At 37.1% G+C, this 18,550-nt stretch overlaps 1 protein-coding gene across 1 annotated transcript in view; it reads left to right on the top strand.

Annotated features, from left to right (window-relative positions):
* The window catches only part of LOC138694381 (uncharacterized), a 455,472-nt gene that overhangs the window by 235,736 nt on the left and 201,186 nt on the right, over nucleotides 1–18,550 (top strand). The window contains exons 3-4 of the mRNA XM_069818062.1: nucleotides 6,281–7,592; nucleotides 11,360–11,541. Of these exons, the coding sequence (XP_069674163.1) occupies nucleotides 6,281–7,592; nucleotides 11,360–11,541 (1,494 nt within the window). The remainder of the gene's footprint in view (nucleotides 1–6,280; nucleotides 7,593–11,359; nucleotides 11,542–18,550) is intronic.

The following is an 18,550-nucleotide window of genomic DNA, read 5'->3' on the forward strand; positions in this document are numbered from 1 at the left end:
AAACAGCTGTTTTTGCGCCAGATTGCCTCATATTGCTTCCGTGTGATGAAAATTAGTCTACGAACAACACGTGCTGTTCGCCTGCCCACGCACCTACCCGCCTATTACTGATTCCGTGTGGCGGAAATAACAGCGTTCTCGTCCGCTTGGCAGAAGGGTGAATTTCCCGCGGGTAGGAAAAGCACTTCTCCGTAGTTGTGAACCTCTTGTTGCTCATGGAAGCATTTTTATAGAATCAATATAGAGAAAGTTTGAATGATATCAATGTTCAATTTGAGGAGAAAGAAATACGCTTGTAGTATCATTGTAAATCACTAATCACTTTATAACGTGAAAAACTCTTCGTAAATATAAAGAATAACATTAAAATAGCTTAATTTATTATGCTAATTAACCGTGAAATGTTTAGCCGTAAATTTAAAAATGAAGTCAAATGTTTTACTTCGATGATCATGAAAACTGCTTCGTGTGTAATCAAGGAAATGAAAGTTCATTTTATTTGCCTGCGTACTAAGTAATTTCATTTAGTCTAAAACTGGAATGATAATTTAAGAAAGACTATAAAACTTAATAAAATAACTGAGCTGCTGCGGAATCTGTAAAAAGTATGAGAAAGAACGTGTTACCTTCGTGATATTCTTTTTTTTTGGTATTAGTTACCGTTGTCCTCGACAATCTTCGTCAAGAAATTTAATGTTAAGAACTATCCGGATCTGTTGCGATTCATCTTAACTCTCCTCGGATACCACAATGCTAAACATTCATCTAAGTTCCCCACGTCTTTCTTCTACTAATGACTATTTCCACATCCTCTTTCATAATGCAGCAGTAACAGGAGCACATTTCCATACACTGAATTTCATTTTCAAAATGTTTCACTTGTATTAAAAGAAATATATGTAAACTTGAATATGATCAAATGCTATGAACCAAAAGGAACCGACAGCTGAAAGATTGGAAGGTAGAGCATTGCAATGGTACAGTCACATTCAAAGAATGTCAGAAGAGAGATGGCCAAAGATGATCTTTTCATGGTCACAGCAAGGACGCGGGAAAAGACAAAAACCACGCATCATCTGGAGAGGAGGAATTTCCAGGGCAATGCAAGATTAGAACTATGATGAGGGCCAATTAAATGACAGAAAACTCATAAAAGGCTGACCTTGATAAGGGGAGAAAGCTTTAAAAGTAAAAAATGTAAGAATATGATCATCAGTTTCATCAGTAACTACGGGTTACGTCCATAAATTTAATATAGATCCGCTATCAAATTCAAACTATAATCTATCGGTTCTTCGGTTTGCCTACGGCTATTTTGTCTTGATCTATGTATGGATAGCTAATAGACCTATTGTGTGGAAAGTCGGCGGTCTCCGAAACTGTTTAATGCAGAATTCTATCAATATTGATATTGTTTTATTTCTCCCATCAATTTAAATAACTTATGTACAGTTCTGCTCCGATACTTTCTCTCGGGCTTTTATTAAATGTACATTATCTAGATCTCTAGATTATACCGGTAAATCTCATTTCTGCTACATTTTTATAGGTTCTTGCTCTTTTGTAACTTTTCAATATTCAGAGGCTTATAGGAGTACTGGAACTGTCATCAATTTATACAATTTTAGAATAATATAAATAATATGATTAGGATAAAAATTAAGTGTTAATAAGTGTTAATCGCTCATTAAGTTTCGTTCCAATGAAATAGAAACTTGACTAACACATGTACACAAACATAACGTCGCTATACAACTTGATAACGTCCACTCTATTTGAATTCACTTTGTGTGCACATACTGTACTTGTGGCAGGTATATTAAATGAACTAAATTTCTCATCAACTTGCATTATAAACGCGCACTTGGTTGGAGTAGTTATTGTGTTACTGATGCTATTATGCAAGTTTTTCTTTCCGTAATAGAGGACGGTTAAATTAACAATTAGCATTAATACAGAGTAAATAATTTGAAATTAAACTTCAATTATTAGTTTATTCTGTTACATCATTTATCGTTAACTGTGTCAAAATTAAACAGGCAATATCCACTACTTCATTTATTTGTTTTTGGAAGTTCCTATAGTGGTCTGCATTCATAATGAACTGCACAATGTACACATTTCAATTCTATTGTTCGCCCAGGGTATAACTCTCTGGGAAATTTTCATTCCTAATTTGTCAATAAATAACACCATTTGATCGTTAACAGGGTTTTGCGAGATTTTTCAGTTAGAAATCATTCAAAACATAGAACTGGTGCAAATGTTTGTTTTAAATACGACGGGAATTACAAAAACACACAATCTATATCCGATTTAGGAACGCGGATGAAAACAGCAAATGTGGATAGGAAGAGGGAGAGTGAGAGAGATCTGGAAAATGTCATCAAAATGGAAATTCGTTTATTACGCAATCAAAACACATCCAAAAGTGTTTACGTTTAAAACCCCCATATAAAGCGCCTGTAAATTCTTCCACATCGTCATCGAAATTTGATTTCGAATACGTCATTTCCGATAGTTGTGCTTGTTCAGTTTTATTGTTTTCACTCTCTTGATAGGAACATTTATCCCTCCCACATACAAAACGAACAACAGCGCCTATATATGATGCAGTCCAACTGACACCATCAGTGTGAGAACGGATCCACTCCGCGGTATGCTGCAGTGAATAATTCGTATGTTCATCTCCTAAGTGAATGTGAGTTTGAGTTGGGAAATGTCAACACGTTGCGGATGACATGATTCAAGATGTCGGATTGTGAAATATTTACAACTTGCTACCACTGTATCTTTGTTTCTTGTGAACGTCTTCAGTTCCTTCGCTTGTTTTATAATGTAAATGCAGCACAGATTTCATCCGAAAGAATGTTACGGTGCAAGAACTGCCAATATCGAATCTCGAAATAAAACAAAGATGCAATTTGCAGTTTATTCCTCAAGAAAGCCAAAGTAGTTAACGTAGGCATTCTGATTTATCGCTGAACATTGATAGAGTTGTTGTGTCGGTTTGCTGGAGGGGGTATTTTAATAGTAGATATTGAGGAATTTGTTTTCGCAAGTTCAAAATTTATTTCTGCTTTCACTTTGTTAGTTCATCTTCATTGTCAACATCACAGTTATTATATCAGTGCCATTTTCAAGTGAAAAAGCTACTATTCATTGTCACTCTTATTTTAGATAGTGGGAAAAGACTTAGTCCTAAGATGCGATGGCATATAAACTTCAACTAACTAGACAATGGTATAGTTAATTTTTATATATTGCCGACAACACTTAAAAATAATTAACAATATATGAGCAAAAATTACAACGAAAACCTCAACTACGAACTTAATTCTCCGTCCTTGCAATGATCAGTCCATCTGGCACTCCTCTTCGTTTCATGTGCTTAAATATAATGCATTTACTTTGACAACGTGCAGTCGATATTCTCTCAAAGCGCTCTTTCAAGTTTTTCCGGTAAATTCAGATTTTAGCTCTTATCAGAGTGCTCTTCCACGAAGTTCATTCTAGAATATCCTTCAGTTTGTCTTAAACATCGAATTCTAGTTTTCTTAATTTCAAAGCAAGATCGAACTTCAGTAAATAAAAACAAAGACAGTCAGTTTGTTGTATAACCTCTCTTTGTAGCTTTTCTACCCTTATTGACTAGCGTTTCTTGATATTGGAATAGTATCTATTGAAAGGAGTGTCCCAGCCTAAATAGTAGAAAAATAGTACATACTTGAAAAGTTGCTAATTATCGTCTTTGCTATATATTTCTATAGTAGAAAAGTGTAGTTTTCGGTGAATGTGCTGTAATCATTTTTCGAATATTAATTTGACAGAAGATTTCAATTGATAAGCATCCTAATTCCATTGAAGTAAATTGTTCAGGAGAGCAAGAAAACTGCATAGCCTTGCAATATAAGAGTACGGTACTGATATTTATACTTGTATTATTAAAACAAGACTTAGAGGCGGACTTGGAATATTTTTTTACAGGACAGCAGTCTAAGCAAAACACAACACATATCACGTTTAAAGTCAAATTCGGTAAGCTGGGTGCTTCCGAACTGCATGCGGGTTCAATGCAGGTCGAAAAAGTAAACACTGAATTGTATGCGGGAATTTTTGAACACATACTTGAATTGCATGCTGGAATGCCAGTAGACATCTCTTAGAACTCGAGTCTAAAACAGACTATCAGGCAAATACTGTTGGTTCAAAAGCATGTCAACTGCGTCGCTTTCAGTGGTATCTTGAATCTTGCTACAGAACAGTGTGAGTGAAACAAAGTACGAGGGTGCTTCAAAAGTAAGGTAACAAGAGCTCTCATGGACAAACTTTATTTCACAGGCAGAAATACTGATACACAGTAGTAGGGCACTGGTATGCATCGCTTTTCAACAAATTCGTCATGCTAGTCCAAACATTTGTTACAATGGTAGACCAAGGTATCGATGCCGGCATAGAAGAAATTTGCATCCAGTCCCTGAAGCCAAGTCATGACGACTTGCTGAACGGCCGTATCGGTGTTGAATCGATTACCACCTAGGTGCTTCTTCAACGGTCTGAAGAGATGGAAATCAATAGGTTCTGGTCGGGTCTGTAGGGAGAATACTCCAGTACCTCTCACTGGAAGCGCCGTAATAATTCACGCTTGAAAAATGGGAATGAAAATGCTGTACGTTTTGCCCTGTTTAATCCTATTTACACCTGTGAATTTGATGTCACGCAACTCGAATAACTCATAGAAACCTCGGCACGCAACTCGGACAGTTTTCCTTTTCCGCATGTAATTCATAAACATGGGGTAAATTTTAGACCTGTGATGTTTGTTAGGTGAATGTATTAATGATAGTATCTCCTTTGACACTGTTCCAAGTTTGGTTCTTTGAACGCTGGTGTTATACAAGTGAAATTTTGGTCCTGTATTCAGTGACACTACGACTAGCAGATGTAGCTACTAGTGAATCTTCAATTCCTAGAATTTTAATTATTATTATTATTATTATTATTATTATTATTATTTCCAGCACCTGGTTCACACGATTAAGGAAAGGATTCTTATTTTGTACCTAATTTACCTCTTAAATATATCTTTGTTATAGAGTATTTATAACATTTGATCTATAAACAGATAAAATAAGCAGCAAACAAATAAAAACAATATTAGAGCGGGGTCATGTATAAGAAATTCGTTCACATGTATAATAAAATCACTAAATCAATCGAACCCTTCCAAAGGGAACTTATCGTATGGCAACCAGTAATTGTTTTCCAAGATGCTGCATTCAATTTATTATCTGCTCATTAAAAATAAGTTACCTAAAATTGCGACAACCTGCACTGAATTGTACAACTGAAACTATTCAACACTTTACTTATGTAGCCCTAGGTTTCCAAGATGTTGCGTAATTTTGTAACAACCAACAAATTTTACGTACCGGTATAGCTTGGCAGGAATTCTATGTCAAAGTTATCACTTACTTACTTACAAATGGCTTTTAAGGAACCCGAAGGTTCATTGCCGCCCTCACATAAGCCCGCCAGCGGTCTTGGTAGGGATTCGTAACAAGCTGTTTTTTACGGCGATGGGTTGTTAGCCCTTCGCCCAACCCCCAAGCTGGAGGACCACCCCTTATCGGCTGTCCACGACTGCTTATTCAATATATTCGCAGCTACCCTCCATATCTGGAGGCCGTCTCCTCTATCCGCAACCTGAGGACGCGCCATGCCGTGGTGATAGGGACCCACAATACATGTTATCACTAATTCTTTATATAATTCTATTACTTCTATTATAATCAAATCTCTTCCTCTTTCATACGCAAATATTTCAATTTTTTTCACCTCGACGATAATTAGTCTATGCACTAATATTATAATTTGTAAGTAACGACTCTGGGCATTAGAATGACTTAGGTATGGTAGTACCTGAGATATAATAATACAAAAGCTAACAAAAGACACAAATCTACGGTATTTCCTTTGCGACGGAGACGAATCTTTCAATTTTTAGAGAAAATCTAACATTTACCCGCTTAGTTGATATATATATATATATATATATATAAACTTACTGTACATATTACGCCATTACTGCCTTTCAGTTCCCTCATCATGAACACTTGCAGGCTTCAAGTAGGCTGTGTTCAATAACCTTTCAAAAATTTAAAATTGCTGTCCACTGATGATTCCAACTGTGACTTCGGCGTTATAACATTATCAGGTTTAAACTAACTTCGGGATGAAATAATAAAATATGATTAAGAGGATGTTTAATTTGTTTCAGACGGAATAAAGTTCGGGGTGAACCGATTAATGGACAAACTAGACAAAGACGAAGACGAAGATTGTCCTAACAACAACAATAACAACAGCAGCATCAGCTCACCTTCACAGCTGAAGAGCGCAACATCCAGGAGTGACGTCACGACGATGACGGACAAAGCAGGCAGTTGCGAAGAGCTTCATCATCACGACGAGTGGGCGAGCGAAGCGCTGGACAGGTCGAGGTCCACGTCACCGGAACTTGAAGTGGACAGTCCGCCGCGGACTCCCGAGCTCAGTGCCAGGATAAGAAGTCCTCCTCCAAGCAGACCGTCGTCCGTCACCGAGGTCAACATCACCAAAACGGAAGTGGCTCCCCTCAAGAAGTCGGAGACGTTCAGCGTCAGCGCCTTGCTTAGGCCCGACATTCCCCGCAGCCAGAGGTCGCCCCCCAGAGATTCGACAGCGCGTAGTGGCCAGTCCTTCTCGGAGACCATTTCGGTGACGCGGTCCTTCATCTACCCCGGCCTGCCCTTCGCAGACCTCTTGATGCGAGACGGCGCTATAAAAAACCACCAGCAGAGCGAGCACCACCACAATCACCACGACTACCCGGGGGGCTCCCCTTCTAGCTTCTTGCCCAGGCACTTCGTGGGATCTGGTTTTGGGTTCCCTCCAGGACTTTACCCCGGGATGTCCACGGCCGGGCTGTCGGCGACGTCACTGCCGGGGGGTGTGGGTGGGAGCAGTAGTAGTGGCGGCCAGGTCTCGGGAGGCAGTAGCAAGAGCGAGCTCATGGACGGGAACAGGAACTTTCTGACGTCGCCCGCCGTGGGGTCGCTGTACTTCAGCCTGGGGGCAGTACAAGCGGCGGCGGCCGCGGCCGCTATGGCCAACTCCACGAATCCGTCAGGGTCTTCCAACACGGGTGGTTCTGGGAGCGCGGGAAGTGGGGGACACCATTCGTACCCGACGGAACACGCCAACCACCATCCCACGGCAGAGGAGTTGTTTCGGCTAAGGCACCATTTCATGGCGGCTGCGGCGACTGCTTCGCCCGGGGGATCCCTTGCTGGAGGTCCGGGTTCGTTGACGCACCAGCACGTGGTGCCAGGCGCGCCGGATCATCACCACCATCACCATCACCTCCTGATGAGGGGACCCGGCGTCGTGCCCCTCGGAGACGTGTATTCGTGCATCAAGTGCGAGAAGATGTTCTCCACACCTCACGGCCTCGAGGTCCACGCCAGGCGCTCGCACAACGGCAAGAGACCTTTCGCATGCGAGTTGTGCAACAAGACCTTTGGTCACGAGATCAGCCTCAGTCAGCACAGGTCAGTTTTATTTTGACATTTGAATGAGAGCGGTGGAAAGGCTTGATATGTTTGTAGATAAGTATAAACTGACGAAACTGACTTGATAACTGTTGATCCTTAAGGTTGCATTGAATTTACCATTAAAAGTATCAAGTAATGTTTAAAATATATTAGATTACAAGCGACCATTAAATTAGTAATTAATTTGCCACATAGATGAGAAAGCGATCCCTAACATAGCAGTAGACTGATTATACAGGAAATCGAGTGACATTTAAGAATGAATTGGATTGTACAATGAACGTCTGATATAAATTCATAACGCTTACAAGTTTCAGAACGAGATGAATTAAAGTACTTTAGTCTTAGAGTAGATGTTAAAACTATGAAATGTCATAAGTACTTTCCTCTCTTGAAACTGCACTCATCCGAGGAAATTTGCACCAATATCATGTTTCCTTACTAATCAAAGTGTTTACATTACTATAGACGAAATGTATTTACGCTTTTTCTTCAAAAGTTCTATTATACGTGTCCAAAGACGATGATTGCAAAATAAATTGCTTTTATTTGATACCTCCAGACTTCAAGCTTTGTCATTTCCACAAACTTGACACGTAAAGCTGGAGTCTTCCTTGCATTATGACATGAGAAGCTCTTGTATCTGGCAATAAAACATTCAGCAAGGTCCTCTGGCAGCGCAAAGCATTGTTTTATGCAGAGAATATAGTCGTGGCCTATCCGAGAGCTGACCATGTGCACTCCCCTTACTACCGGGACGTGGGCATGACAGGCGGGGTCATCAACGCCAAGTCGTGTTTGCCTGCCATATCGGAAGTTGCTGAATATTTTATCAACTTCTTCCCTGGAGGTTTCGTTTCTGTGTCACTTTGTTATATCTCGTCTTCAAGTGTAGATACGGTCTCGAGCGCATTTTTTCTTTTATGTGCTATAAAATTCTGGTTAGGTTGTGGACTGTTTTGCCCAAATTTATATACAATCCTTTCAACTTGTTTGAGTGCTTTGACCTGATGTTATGTCTATATTACAATTTTTCGTTTTTATTGGGGTGTATAGGGCCTAGCTGAATTAAGCATACATTGATCACTACGCCATATAATATATGTATAACTCTCTTATAGTCTATTTTCTATGTATCACGTTTACAATTCAATCTTCATTATTCATTCGGCTAATTAATGAATTAATTCATTCACTTTTAATCTATCCGTCCTTCTTCCCCTTCACACATTCTTTCCTTAACTCATCCTTCTTTCTTCAATGCTTTTCTTAACTTTTTCTTATAACTCATTCTCCTACCTTCCTAAGGCTACGTTTATGTTGGAGCAACAATAAACGATACCAGCAACGATTCAAAACATCATACTCTGCTACGTGATACCTCAATAGTTGGGTGTGTTTAAGTTGAAGCAACGCGAAAAGATGTAATTTGTTTGTATAATAATCAAATTTTGGATCCTCAGAGAGAATATTTCAATCTGAGATTGTCTAGAGTTAGAAGAACGGCAGAATGTGCTTTCGTAATAATTTACAGCAAATTGAGAATATTATCTACAGCCATAGAAACTAATGTGCAGACTGCCGATGACATAAAAAAAAGCAATTTGCGTGTTGCACAACGCAATTATGACAAAGAAGGAATGCATTATAATTTGACAGATGTTATAGTAGGCCTATTCCCAGATAGGATCAATGAAAGAAAGGTGGGTGCCAGATCTTTTTTTTTTTTTAGTTGGTTATTTAACGACGTTGTATCAACTACTAGGTTATTTAGCGTCGATGAGATTAGTGATAGCGAGATGATATTTTGCGAGATGAGGCCGAGGATTCGCCATAGATTACCTGGCATTCCCCTTACGATTGGCGAAAACCTCGGAAAGAATCTTCTAGGAAATCAGCCCAAACGGGGATCGAACCCGCGCCCGAGCGGAACTTCAGACCGGCAGGCAAGCGCCTTAACCGACTGAGCCATGCCGGTGGTCAAACCTTTTCCAGCTCCAGCTCATATATCGAGTGTATTAAAAATTATTGCACTGTGCATCCTCGTGAGAAAATGTTATGAAGTTCAATTTTTTAATAAAATAATATTTTTTTTATTAAATAGATATATTACTATTATTCTGTATAGCATATAACAATGAAGATTTCGATTTTTGATATCGCAATTTCTTAATGTTTTATATTAAGCAAATAAATTTAATTATTTACTGATAAATAATTATGTATTAATAAATAATTAGTTATTAAAATAAAAGTCAACGTTCGTAAAAATTAAACACATCTCTGATTTGCAAAATAATCATATATTTTTTTATTTATTTGCGTGTAGAATTCGATTCGATTGCCACTTCATCCCACAATTTGTCCAAAATAAATCTTTTATGACGATTTTTATCTTTCTGGTCACATAATAGGCTGAGGAAAACTGAGAATATTAATTTTTTGACATCCTTCCCTCCCCTCAACTTGAACCAGAGAGTCAAGCGAAGAAACTAGTCCCGAATTTTCATTGCTGGTATCGTTAGCAGCGAGACTGCATAGTGCTGCGCTTCGCCAACATACTATAAATGCACTCATTGTGTAAAGGGAGAGATTTTGTCTCGGAACTAATACCGTTGCTGGTATCTTTTATCGTCGCTCCAACATAAACAAGTCTAAAGCATAAAAAAGGGGAAACACATTTTATATAACTTAATTTCTTCACTTTTTTTTCTCTTCATTCTTGTCGGCCACCGGCGTAGCTCAGGCAGTAGCGCGCGTTTGTCTGCTGATCCGGAGTTGCGCTCGGGCGTTGGTTCGATTCCCTTTTGGGCTGATTACCTAGTTGGGTTTCTTCCGAGGTTTTCCCTAATTGTAAAGCGAATATCAAATAATCTATGGCGAATTCTCGGTCTCATCTCGCTTGCCTTTGCACGTACTTCTATTTCGGACTGCTTTAAGTTTGTCCCCGCTCGGGCGTGGCTTCGATTCCCGCTTGGGCTGATTACCTGGTTGAGTTTAGTTGATACAGCGTCGTTAAATAAGCAAGTAAAAAATCTTTCCTTAAATTAATTTTCTTTTTTTTCTCTTCTCTTCTCTTCTCTTCTCTTCTCTTCTCTTCTCTTCTCTTCTCTTCTCTTCTCTTCTCTTCTCTTCTCTTCTCTTCTCTTCTCTTCTCTTCTCTTCTCTTCTCTTCTCTTCTCTTCTCTTCTCTTCTCTTCTCTTTTCGATTTCGATCTTCCTGTCTATTTCCTTCTTTTTCTTTGATTTCCTCTTCGTTTCACTTCGTCTTTTTTATATTGAGTCGCTTAGAATCAAACTGTACTTTCTCCAAAATATGAAATATGGAATTAAAGTATGATTCAGTGCAAAATTTTGCAGGAAATATGATAAACTGCTCGTTTGGAGTCAAAGTGGAATTTGTCTGCCTTAAATTTAGTAGTGAAATAATCGTGTGGACTCTAACTGCAATAGATTTTTTTTTTTTTGAGAAATCAAATTTTTTTATAAAGTGCTGTTTGATTCTAGGCGACTTTTTCTCATTTCCTGTTTTTCTAAACTCTTCCTTCTCCCCCTTCTTCGTTTTATTGCTCTTTTATTTTCTTTCTTTTGTCTTTTGATTATTTGCTTTCGCTTATTCAAATTGCTTTTATATTCCTACTTCTGTTTACCTACCATTACTTCTTAATTTCTGTAATAATTGTTCTGTGATAGTTGTACAACAGAGTCTGAGACAGTAACTGCCGTATTTAACTGAGCGTTGAGAGTAGCCTGGCCTGTTACAGAGCGGTTCATAACGTGGAGAAGGTGTTCGAATGCAAGCAGTGCGGCAAGTCGTTCAAGCGCTCGTCCACGCTGTCCACGCACCTGCTCATCCACTCGGACACACGACCTTACCCCTGCCAGTTCTGCGGCAAGCGCTTCCACCAGAAGTCCGACATGAAGAAGCACACCTACATCCACACCGGTGAGTTACATGTTATAAGAACACAATTTTAAAAACCTCGTACTTATTTCTTCTACTAATTTGCTTAAAGACACACAATTAAGAAGGATTACGAAGAACATCTTGCTAGCCTCATATTTTCAAAAAATTCTGCACAATAATTATTTGTTGGCGTAAATGTCTGTATCAGTTGTCAAAAATAATCCTCTGAGACATCGTCCACTTAACTTTCTGATCTTCAAAACATTATGTTCAAAATGAAAACAGGAAAGAAAGGATCTGTTGATAGACTAAAGTTAATATAAAACACAGAACTGAACTATGTATTAGAATTTCTGGTAGTTTTAAGCGTTGTGCCTTAGGAATGAACATTCAAAGGAAGCATTTTTCTTTGATTTCTTTGCCCACTATAATTTCTTGAACTGTCTTTTGAATTCTACAAATGATGTTATGTTTTATAAAAGAACATTTCTAGGCTTCATAATCCAACTACCTATAAACTGGAATGAGGTTGACTTATTCGAAGTATATGTGACGTCATAGCGCAGGTACAGGTACGTTCGTATACAAAATAGTTTATGCATCTTCTGCCCTCTTCCTCTAGAAAGTCAAAATAGGGACGCAGTAATAGTGAGTAGTCTTATCGATCACTGTTCTTACTAGTCGTATTATTTAAATAACTACATCTTTGTGGCTTATTGAAGGTTTATTGCAGAGACAAAATGCCTTATATAAGACGCTCAAGCGTGTAATATTGCAGGGCATAGTTGAGGATATTTGAACTAATATTTTCACTCTCAATATAGACAAAATTACATATAAATTGTGTACAATTTTATTTGACTTAAGCTGAAAATTTATTTAACTGCTGATTTTTTATTGACATTTTATTCTTTAATTTTATGTGGTGAAGGACATCCCAAAAAATTGGACACATTCACTTGCAATGCGTTATCTATTAAACATTTGTCCCGAGAATATCATTACACAATATTTTGTGGAGAAAATATAATCACTATTTAAAAAAATTACTCGTCCGAAATATTCTTCTTTTAAAGTCATCGTCTAGAGGAGCCAGGATAATTGATCCGAAATGAATATAATTAAAAGTGTTGTCACTTCTTACTTTGAAGTTTGACGCATGAGATTGACTATAAAAATCATTTAACTTACTTATATGTTTCTACTTTAGTTAGATTTTTTTTCCTTGGTGCTGAGGATCATGTTTCTTATCCATATATTAATATTGAAAAGTCTACAGTTCTACTGAACTTCGCTGTTTCAATTTTAAGTTCCCTTTTATTTCTTCGTTTGATTTCTTATTATTGTACTGCATTTAAAATAATAATTGATTTGCTCAGCTATATTAACCCTATACTTAGTTTAAATTTATTTTAATGCGCACAACAGAAGCCATCGTTTTAATTTCACTAATTACTATTACATATATAAATTTTATTTGTCAGTAGCTTTCTAGAATTTAACATTTGAATTTGTTAATGTCCTGTCAAATAATAAAGAAGTATCTAATAATAATAATAATAATAATAATAATAATAATAATAATAATAATAATAATAATAATAATAATAATTCGAGGCGAGACAGCCCATAAAGGAACAGGGCGAGCAGCCGACTAACTGACCACGTATCCACATACCTCAGCAAAGGTGAACGATCATCCAACCAGAACGGAGGTATCGTGTGGTCAACACGATGATCCTCTCAGCCGTTATAGCTGTTTCTTTTTCGAAACCGGATTTCGTTACCTATCGTGCTCCTCAAATTCATTACGATGCTGGGTCAGCACCGGTCCCATACACTAAACGAAATTTCATGCGAAAATTCCTTTCTATAAAGTCTCGAACCTGTGCGCATTTTGTAAAGCGAGCCGTAGGCATGTCTTAGACGACGACGCTACGGCGCGGGACCCTACAGCAGTGAATTTTATTTTAATAAAACTACAGGATCATATTTTCAAGCATCTTTAATGAGGGTGAAATAATGGCGAACAATTAAGAAAATCAACTTTTATTGCTTTTATGTTCGTAATTATATTTGAAAAATCTAGTTTCATTTTGTATTTGAGAGCTCTTCAAACTGTGCCACTTGACTTTTATATATTATAATAAAGAAAAGAGAATTGAAAAAAATTACAAAATGCTCCCTGTGGCTATACAGAAGAACCCAGTTCTAATCCAAAAACTTCCCCGCTCTAAGGTACCATTTCATATAATCTATTCAAATGTTGCCAAACATACGTTGCGTGAGTTGAGAGAAATGTGTATTTTTCATGTTTTTCTTTTCGACTATAAAATTTTAGGCAGTTTCTTGAATTAAAAAAACTACTTCTACAGCAGTTATTTTCACATTGGTCTGAAACTTCTCACAGAGGTCAATGAAATGTTGATAAATAAAATTTAATTAGCATTTGTATGAAGTAGCTATTAATATCAACTTCCTTTCGGCCGTATTCATATTGCACTTAGATAAAATATGTTATAATGAAAAAATGTATTGTGATTCTTTATTACACTGAACTCAAATAACCAATTTTTATTCCCGTGACTATTTTCAAGCTTTTGAGCAAATATGAAATAAAAATTTTGAAAACTTTGTCGTAAGGATCACTTTTAGTGACGTCAATATAACATCTAATTTCAGAACTATTACCCCTAATGGCACCAAATTTGGTACAGATTATAGTATGATAGGCATGTATATGTAGTTTAAAATAAAAAAAATTTGGATGAAAATTGTAGAAGTCTTAAAAATCATATACATGTCCCCTTAAATCTCGAGGTTTTATGACAGTGTCAAGCTAGTAACAGCGATTTTACTGTTTACTACAATACAAATAAAATAATTAAATCTATACTTTTTGTATTAGTTTCCAAAAAAAGTTACATAAGTTAAGAATTCTAATAATATTATATCTGAGTTATATCTATATGTGTAAACCAAGCCACATATTTTATAACTTTGCACATGCAACTTACACTTCTTTGTGAAAAGCCCGTAATGACTTTTTTTTTCGTTTTCGTTTTATTTGGTTATTTAACGATGCTATATCAACTATTGGGTTATTTAGTGTCGACTGGATTAGTAGGCCTAATAGCGAAATAGTGTTTGGCGAGATGAGATGAGATGGGATGAGATGAGATGAGATGAGATGAGATGAGATGAGATGAGATGAGATGAGATGAGATGAGATGAGATGAGATGAGATGAGATGAGATGAGATGAGATGAGATGAGGCCGAGGATTCGCATAGATTACCTGACATTCGCCATACTATTGGGGAAAATCTCGGAGAAAACCCAATCAGGTAATTAGTGCAACCCGCAGACAAGCACAATTCCGGATCGGCATGCAAGCACCTTAGGCAAGTGAGCTACGATTGATGGGTAGATTAATAGATGGGCTGACAGAAGAAAGAGATGATAGATTTATGGGTGGATGGATGGATGGATGGATGGATGGATGGATGGATGGATGGATGGATGACTAAATGATAGAAATATTCAAGTGTAAATGGAGGAAGGATTAAAGATGACCCGCAATAATTGTTTCAGTCACCTGAAGTTTCTACATGTAGCCTATTTCTTGTTCCGCAAAGATTTGCATCGCTAAGTTTGTACCGAAGGCGCAGTATGGTATTTATTCATGTTCGCATGTGACACGAGCGCAGCTTTATTAATACATCAGGAAACGCGCAGTGCAAAAAAGATTCGTGACGTGCACGTGGATTTAACTCCACTGTTGTGAGGGTGTGCGTGTGTCGAGAGCAAACTCGGCTCTCCCTGTATGCAAACAGTATAAGGCTATTAAGGCTTGAGTGAAAGTGGAGTTCCAAAAATCCTGAATGCAGCCTATATTTACAGTTATCAGTTCGGTTGTTCGGCCCGTTACGTTATTTATCGTGTAAGAATTAATAACACTTGATACAGTAAAACCTGTTGTTGACCACCTCTGTAACATGACCGCCTATCTTATTTGACCACATTTTATGGAAGATAAATATTTATTTTTTTATATATAGAATTTACTTTAATTTGAAATTGACCACAGTATGATAATATTTTATGCATTTTTCATCTGCGTAACTTCACCATTGTAACAATAACGAAAAACTTATAGTTCGTGAAAAAGTGCTCTCAACCCCGGAAAAAAAATGTTGAGTGCAAATGGGGAGAAAGAAGAATGCAGTGATGACGACATTGAAATCCTTGCAGCAGAAGAAAAATGAAGGATCCGGTTCCAACATTCAATTAATTAAATATTGCAAAGCCAATAATTCAAATGCTGTAAAACAGTTGTCATCAACTGATTGGCACTGTGGAACTCCCTACCTCGCTCGTTTGCCCCGAACAACCCAGTGTGTGTTAACGGAGCAGAGGTTCCGTGCAGTGGCGGTGTCTCTGGTTTTTAATGAGCAGACGTTGGACATGATGTGAATAAATTAACATTAACTTTATTATCACATTATAATATTTTTATAGCTTACATATGTAAACGGAATAAGATATTAAATAACGGCATCACAATAAAATTGTTACTTATTACTGACACAATTTCAATTAAATGCTTCATATTCAAATTAATAAAAACCTTGTATGTCAGTGATCATCAACTCGATGTCCTGCGACATCATCTCAGCCTGCCCTGCTGCCCTTTGCACTCAATTTTCGCTGCCGCGGGAATAGCGGAGACTTGCGGTAGTGGCTCCTTTCTTGTGACAATTGTTTCTCATATTGATCAAATTAAACTTGAAGTAATGTGAATGCCTAATAGGCCTACAGATATATACGTCCATGATATCAATTGACTAATAGATTAGGGATGAAATGAAAGCCGAGTACAATAATTCCATACTTAATGCGTATATTTCATGTTTCCATAAACAATGCAGCTATTCCATGTCACTGGAAATCAGCTATAGTGGTATCGATACATAAAGGTGGAAATAAATTAGATGTCGGAAACTACAGACCGATTAGCCTTACATCTGTCGTATGTAAAGTCATGGAGCATTTGATATCGGATTATATTCGTCATGTTCTAAATGCGAAAGACTGGTTTTACAACCGCCAGCATGGTTTTAGGGAAGGCTTCTCATGTGATAGTCAAATTATGTCGCTGGTTCAGGATCTAGCTGAAGAGGTAGATAGAGGCGGAAGAATCGATGCAGTTGTGATTGATTTTTCGAAAGCATTTGATTTGGTGCCACATGGCATATTAATAGATAAGTTAAGTAGGCTAGGAATAGATAAAAGAGTGGTGCTATGGATCCAAGAATTCTTAAAAGGTAGAATCCAGAGAGTTACAGTAGGTCATGAAACATCGGAAATTGGAAATATAAGTTCAGGGGTGCCACAGGGCAGCGTTCTGGGTCCATTACTCTTTATAATATACGTAAATGACCTATGTCAGAATATTACATCAAATGTGAGGCTATTTGCAGATGACTGCATTAGCTATAGAAAGATTAGAAATAATTCAGATGTAGATGCTATTCAAACAGACTTGAATAAAATTTATAACTGGCCGTTAATGCATAGGATGAAAATAAATGGTTCTAAAAGTAAATCTATAACACTTTGTAAAACCCGAGAGGAAACTAGTCTTAATTACGAATTCAGTGGTGTTGTAATTCCGCAAGTACAATGTTGTAAATACCTAGGAGTGTATTTAAACTCCAAACTTTCTTGGGGAGAGCATGTTGATAATGTTACGGGTAAAGCATGGAGGGCACTTCACTTTATTATGAGAATCTTGAGAAAGGCTAGCCCCAAATCGAGGGAAATAGCATATCTAACGTTAGTGCGACCGTTAATGGAATACGGAACTACATGTTGGGATCCCTATAGAATATATCAGATAAATTCCTTAGAAAGAATCCAGTATAGGGCAGCTAAATTTGTTAAAGGTAAAAGAGAAGATAGAAACGATACGATAAAAGAACTTAAATGGGAAACTTTGGAAAACAGACGTAAGAAAACTAGAATAACATCATTGTATAGAGCACATCTAGATCAGAAAGCATGGGTAGACATAACGGCTCGGTTAGAAAAGCCAACGTACTATGGTAGGAACGATCATGATTTTAAAATCAAATGTAGGAAACAGAAAACGGATGTAGGTAAATTCTCATTTTTAAATAGAACTATAAATGATTGGAATGACCTACCTGCAGCGGTCTTTAAGGGCTGTCCTTGCTTAAGAAGTTTCAAGAATAATTAAAAGAATTGTGTATCAAGTGCAAGGTGACATTTAACATTTAATTTTTTAAGTTGACATGTATTTATTTAGCCTGACGAGTTACTTCCTTGGTTTGAATTGTAAATTATTTAAAAAATAGCGTGTAAGAGGGCCTTAGACTAGAAATGTTTAGTTTAAATGTAGTTCTGTTTATAAGTACAGTATGCATAAGGGTGTAATTATTTGACTTATTTGAACTGTTGTATCAGTGAAGCGAGGTGAGTCAGTGAAGTTATGGTTTTACAGTGCAGTGAATAGTTCCGATCAGTGATAATTTATAGCGTCAATGAAATGTGTTCTATAGTGTCAGTGAAATGTGTTCTATAGTGTGTCAGTGAAATGCGTCATAGTGCCACTACAGTGAGTGAGATGAGAATAAAGTGAAAGACTATTGAAACTTATGTAGGGCCTATACATAATTATGTAGGTTATAATGTAAAATTAGGTATTTTATTTGTTTTATTATTATTGTGTTAAATTATATTGTGTATTCTTATTGTATTGTGTATTCTTATTGTATAATTGTATTGTGTATTGTAAATTTATTGTGTATTGCTTATCATTTTATTGTGTATTGTTTATATTGTGTATACCACGGCCACCGGGTGCTTGCCCACTTGCAGTGTAAATAAATACATACATACAACTAAATACTGAATTTTAGATTTCTACTTTTTCCTTTCATTTTGTTACTCCATTAATGGACCATTAGTGAAAATATTTCGTGATATTCTGTAATTCTAATTTTTCGGGACTTTTGGGCTCATTT

This window comes from Periplaneta americana, chromosome 2 (assembly GCF_040183065.1).
Source record: "Periplaneta americana isolate PAMFEO1 chromosome 2, P.americana_PAMFEO1_priV1, whole genome shotgun sequence".
Classification (NCBI taxonomy): Eukaryota; Metazoa; Arthropoda; class Insecta; order Blattodea; family Blattidae; genus Periplaneta; species Periplaneta americana.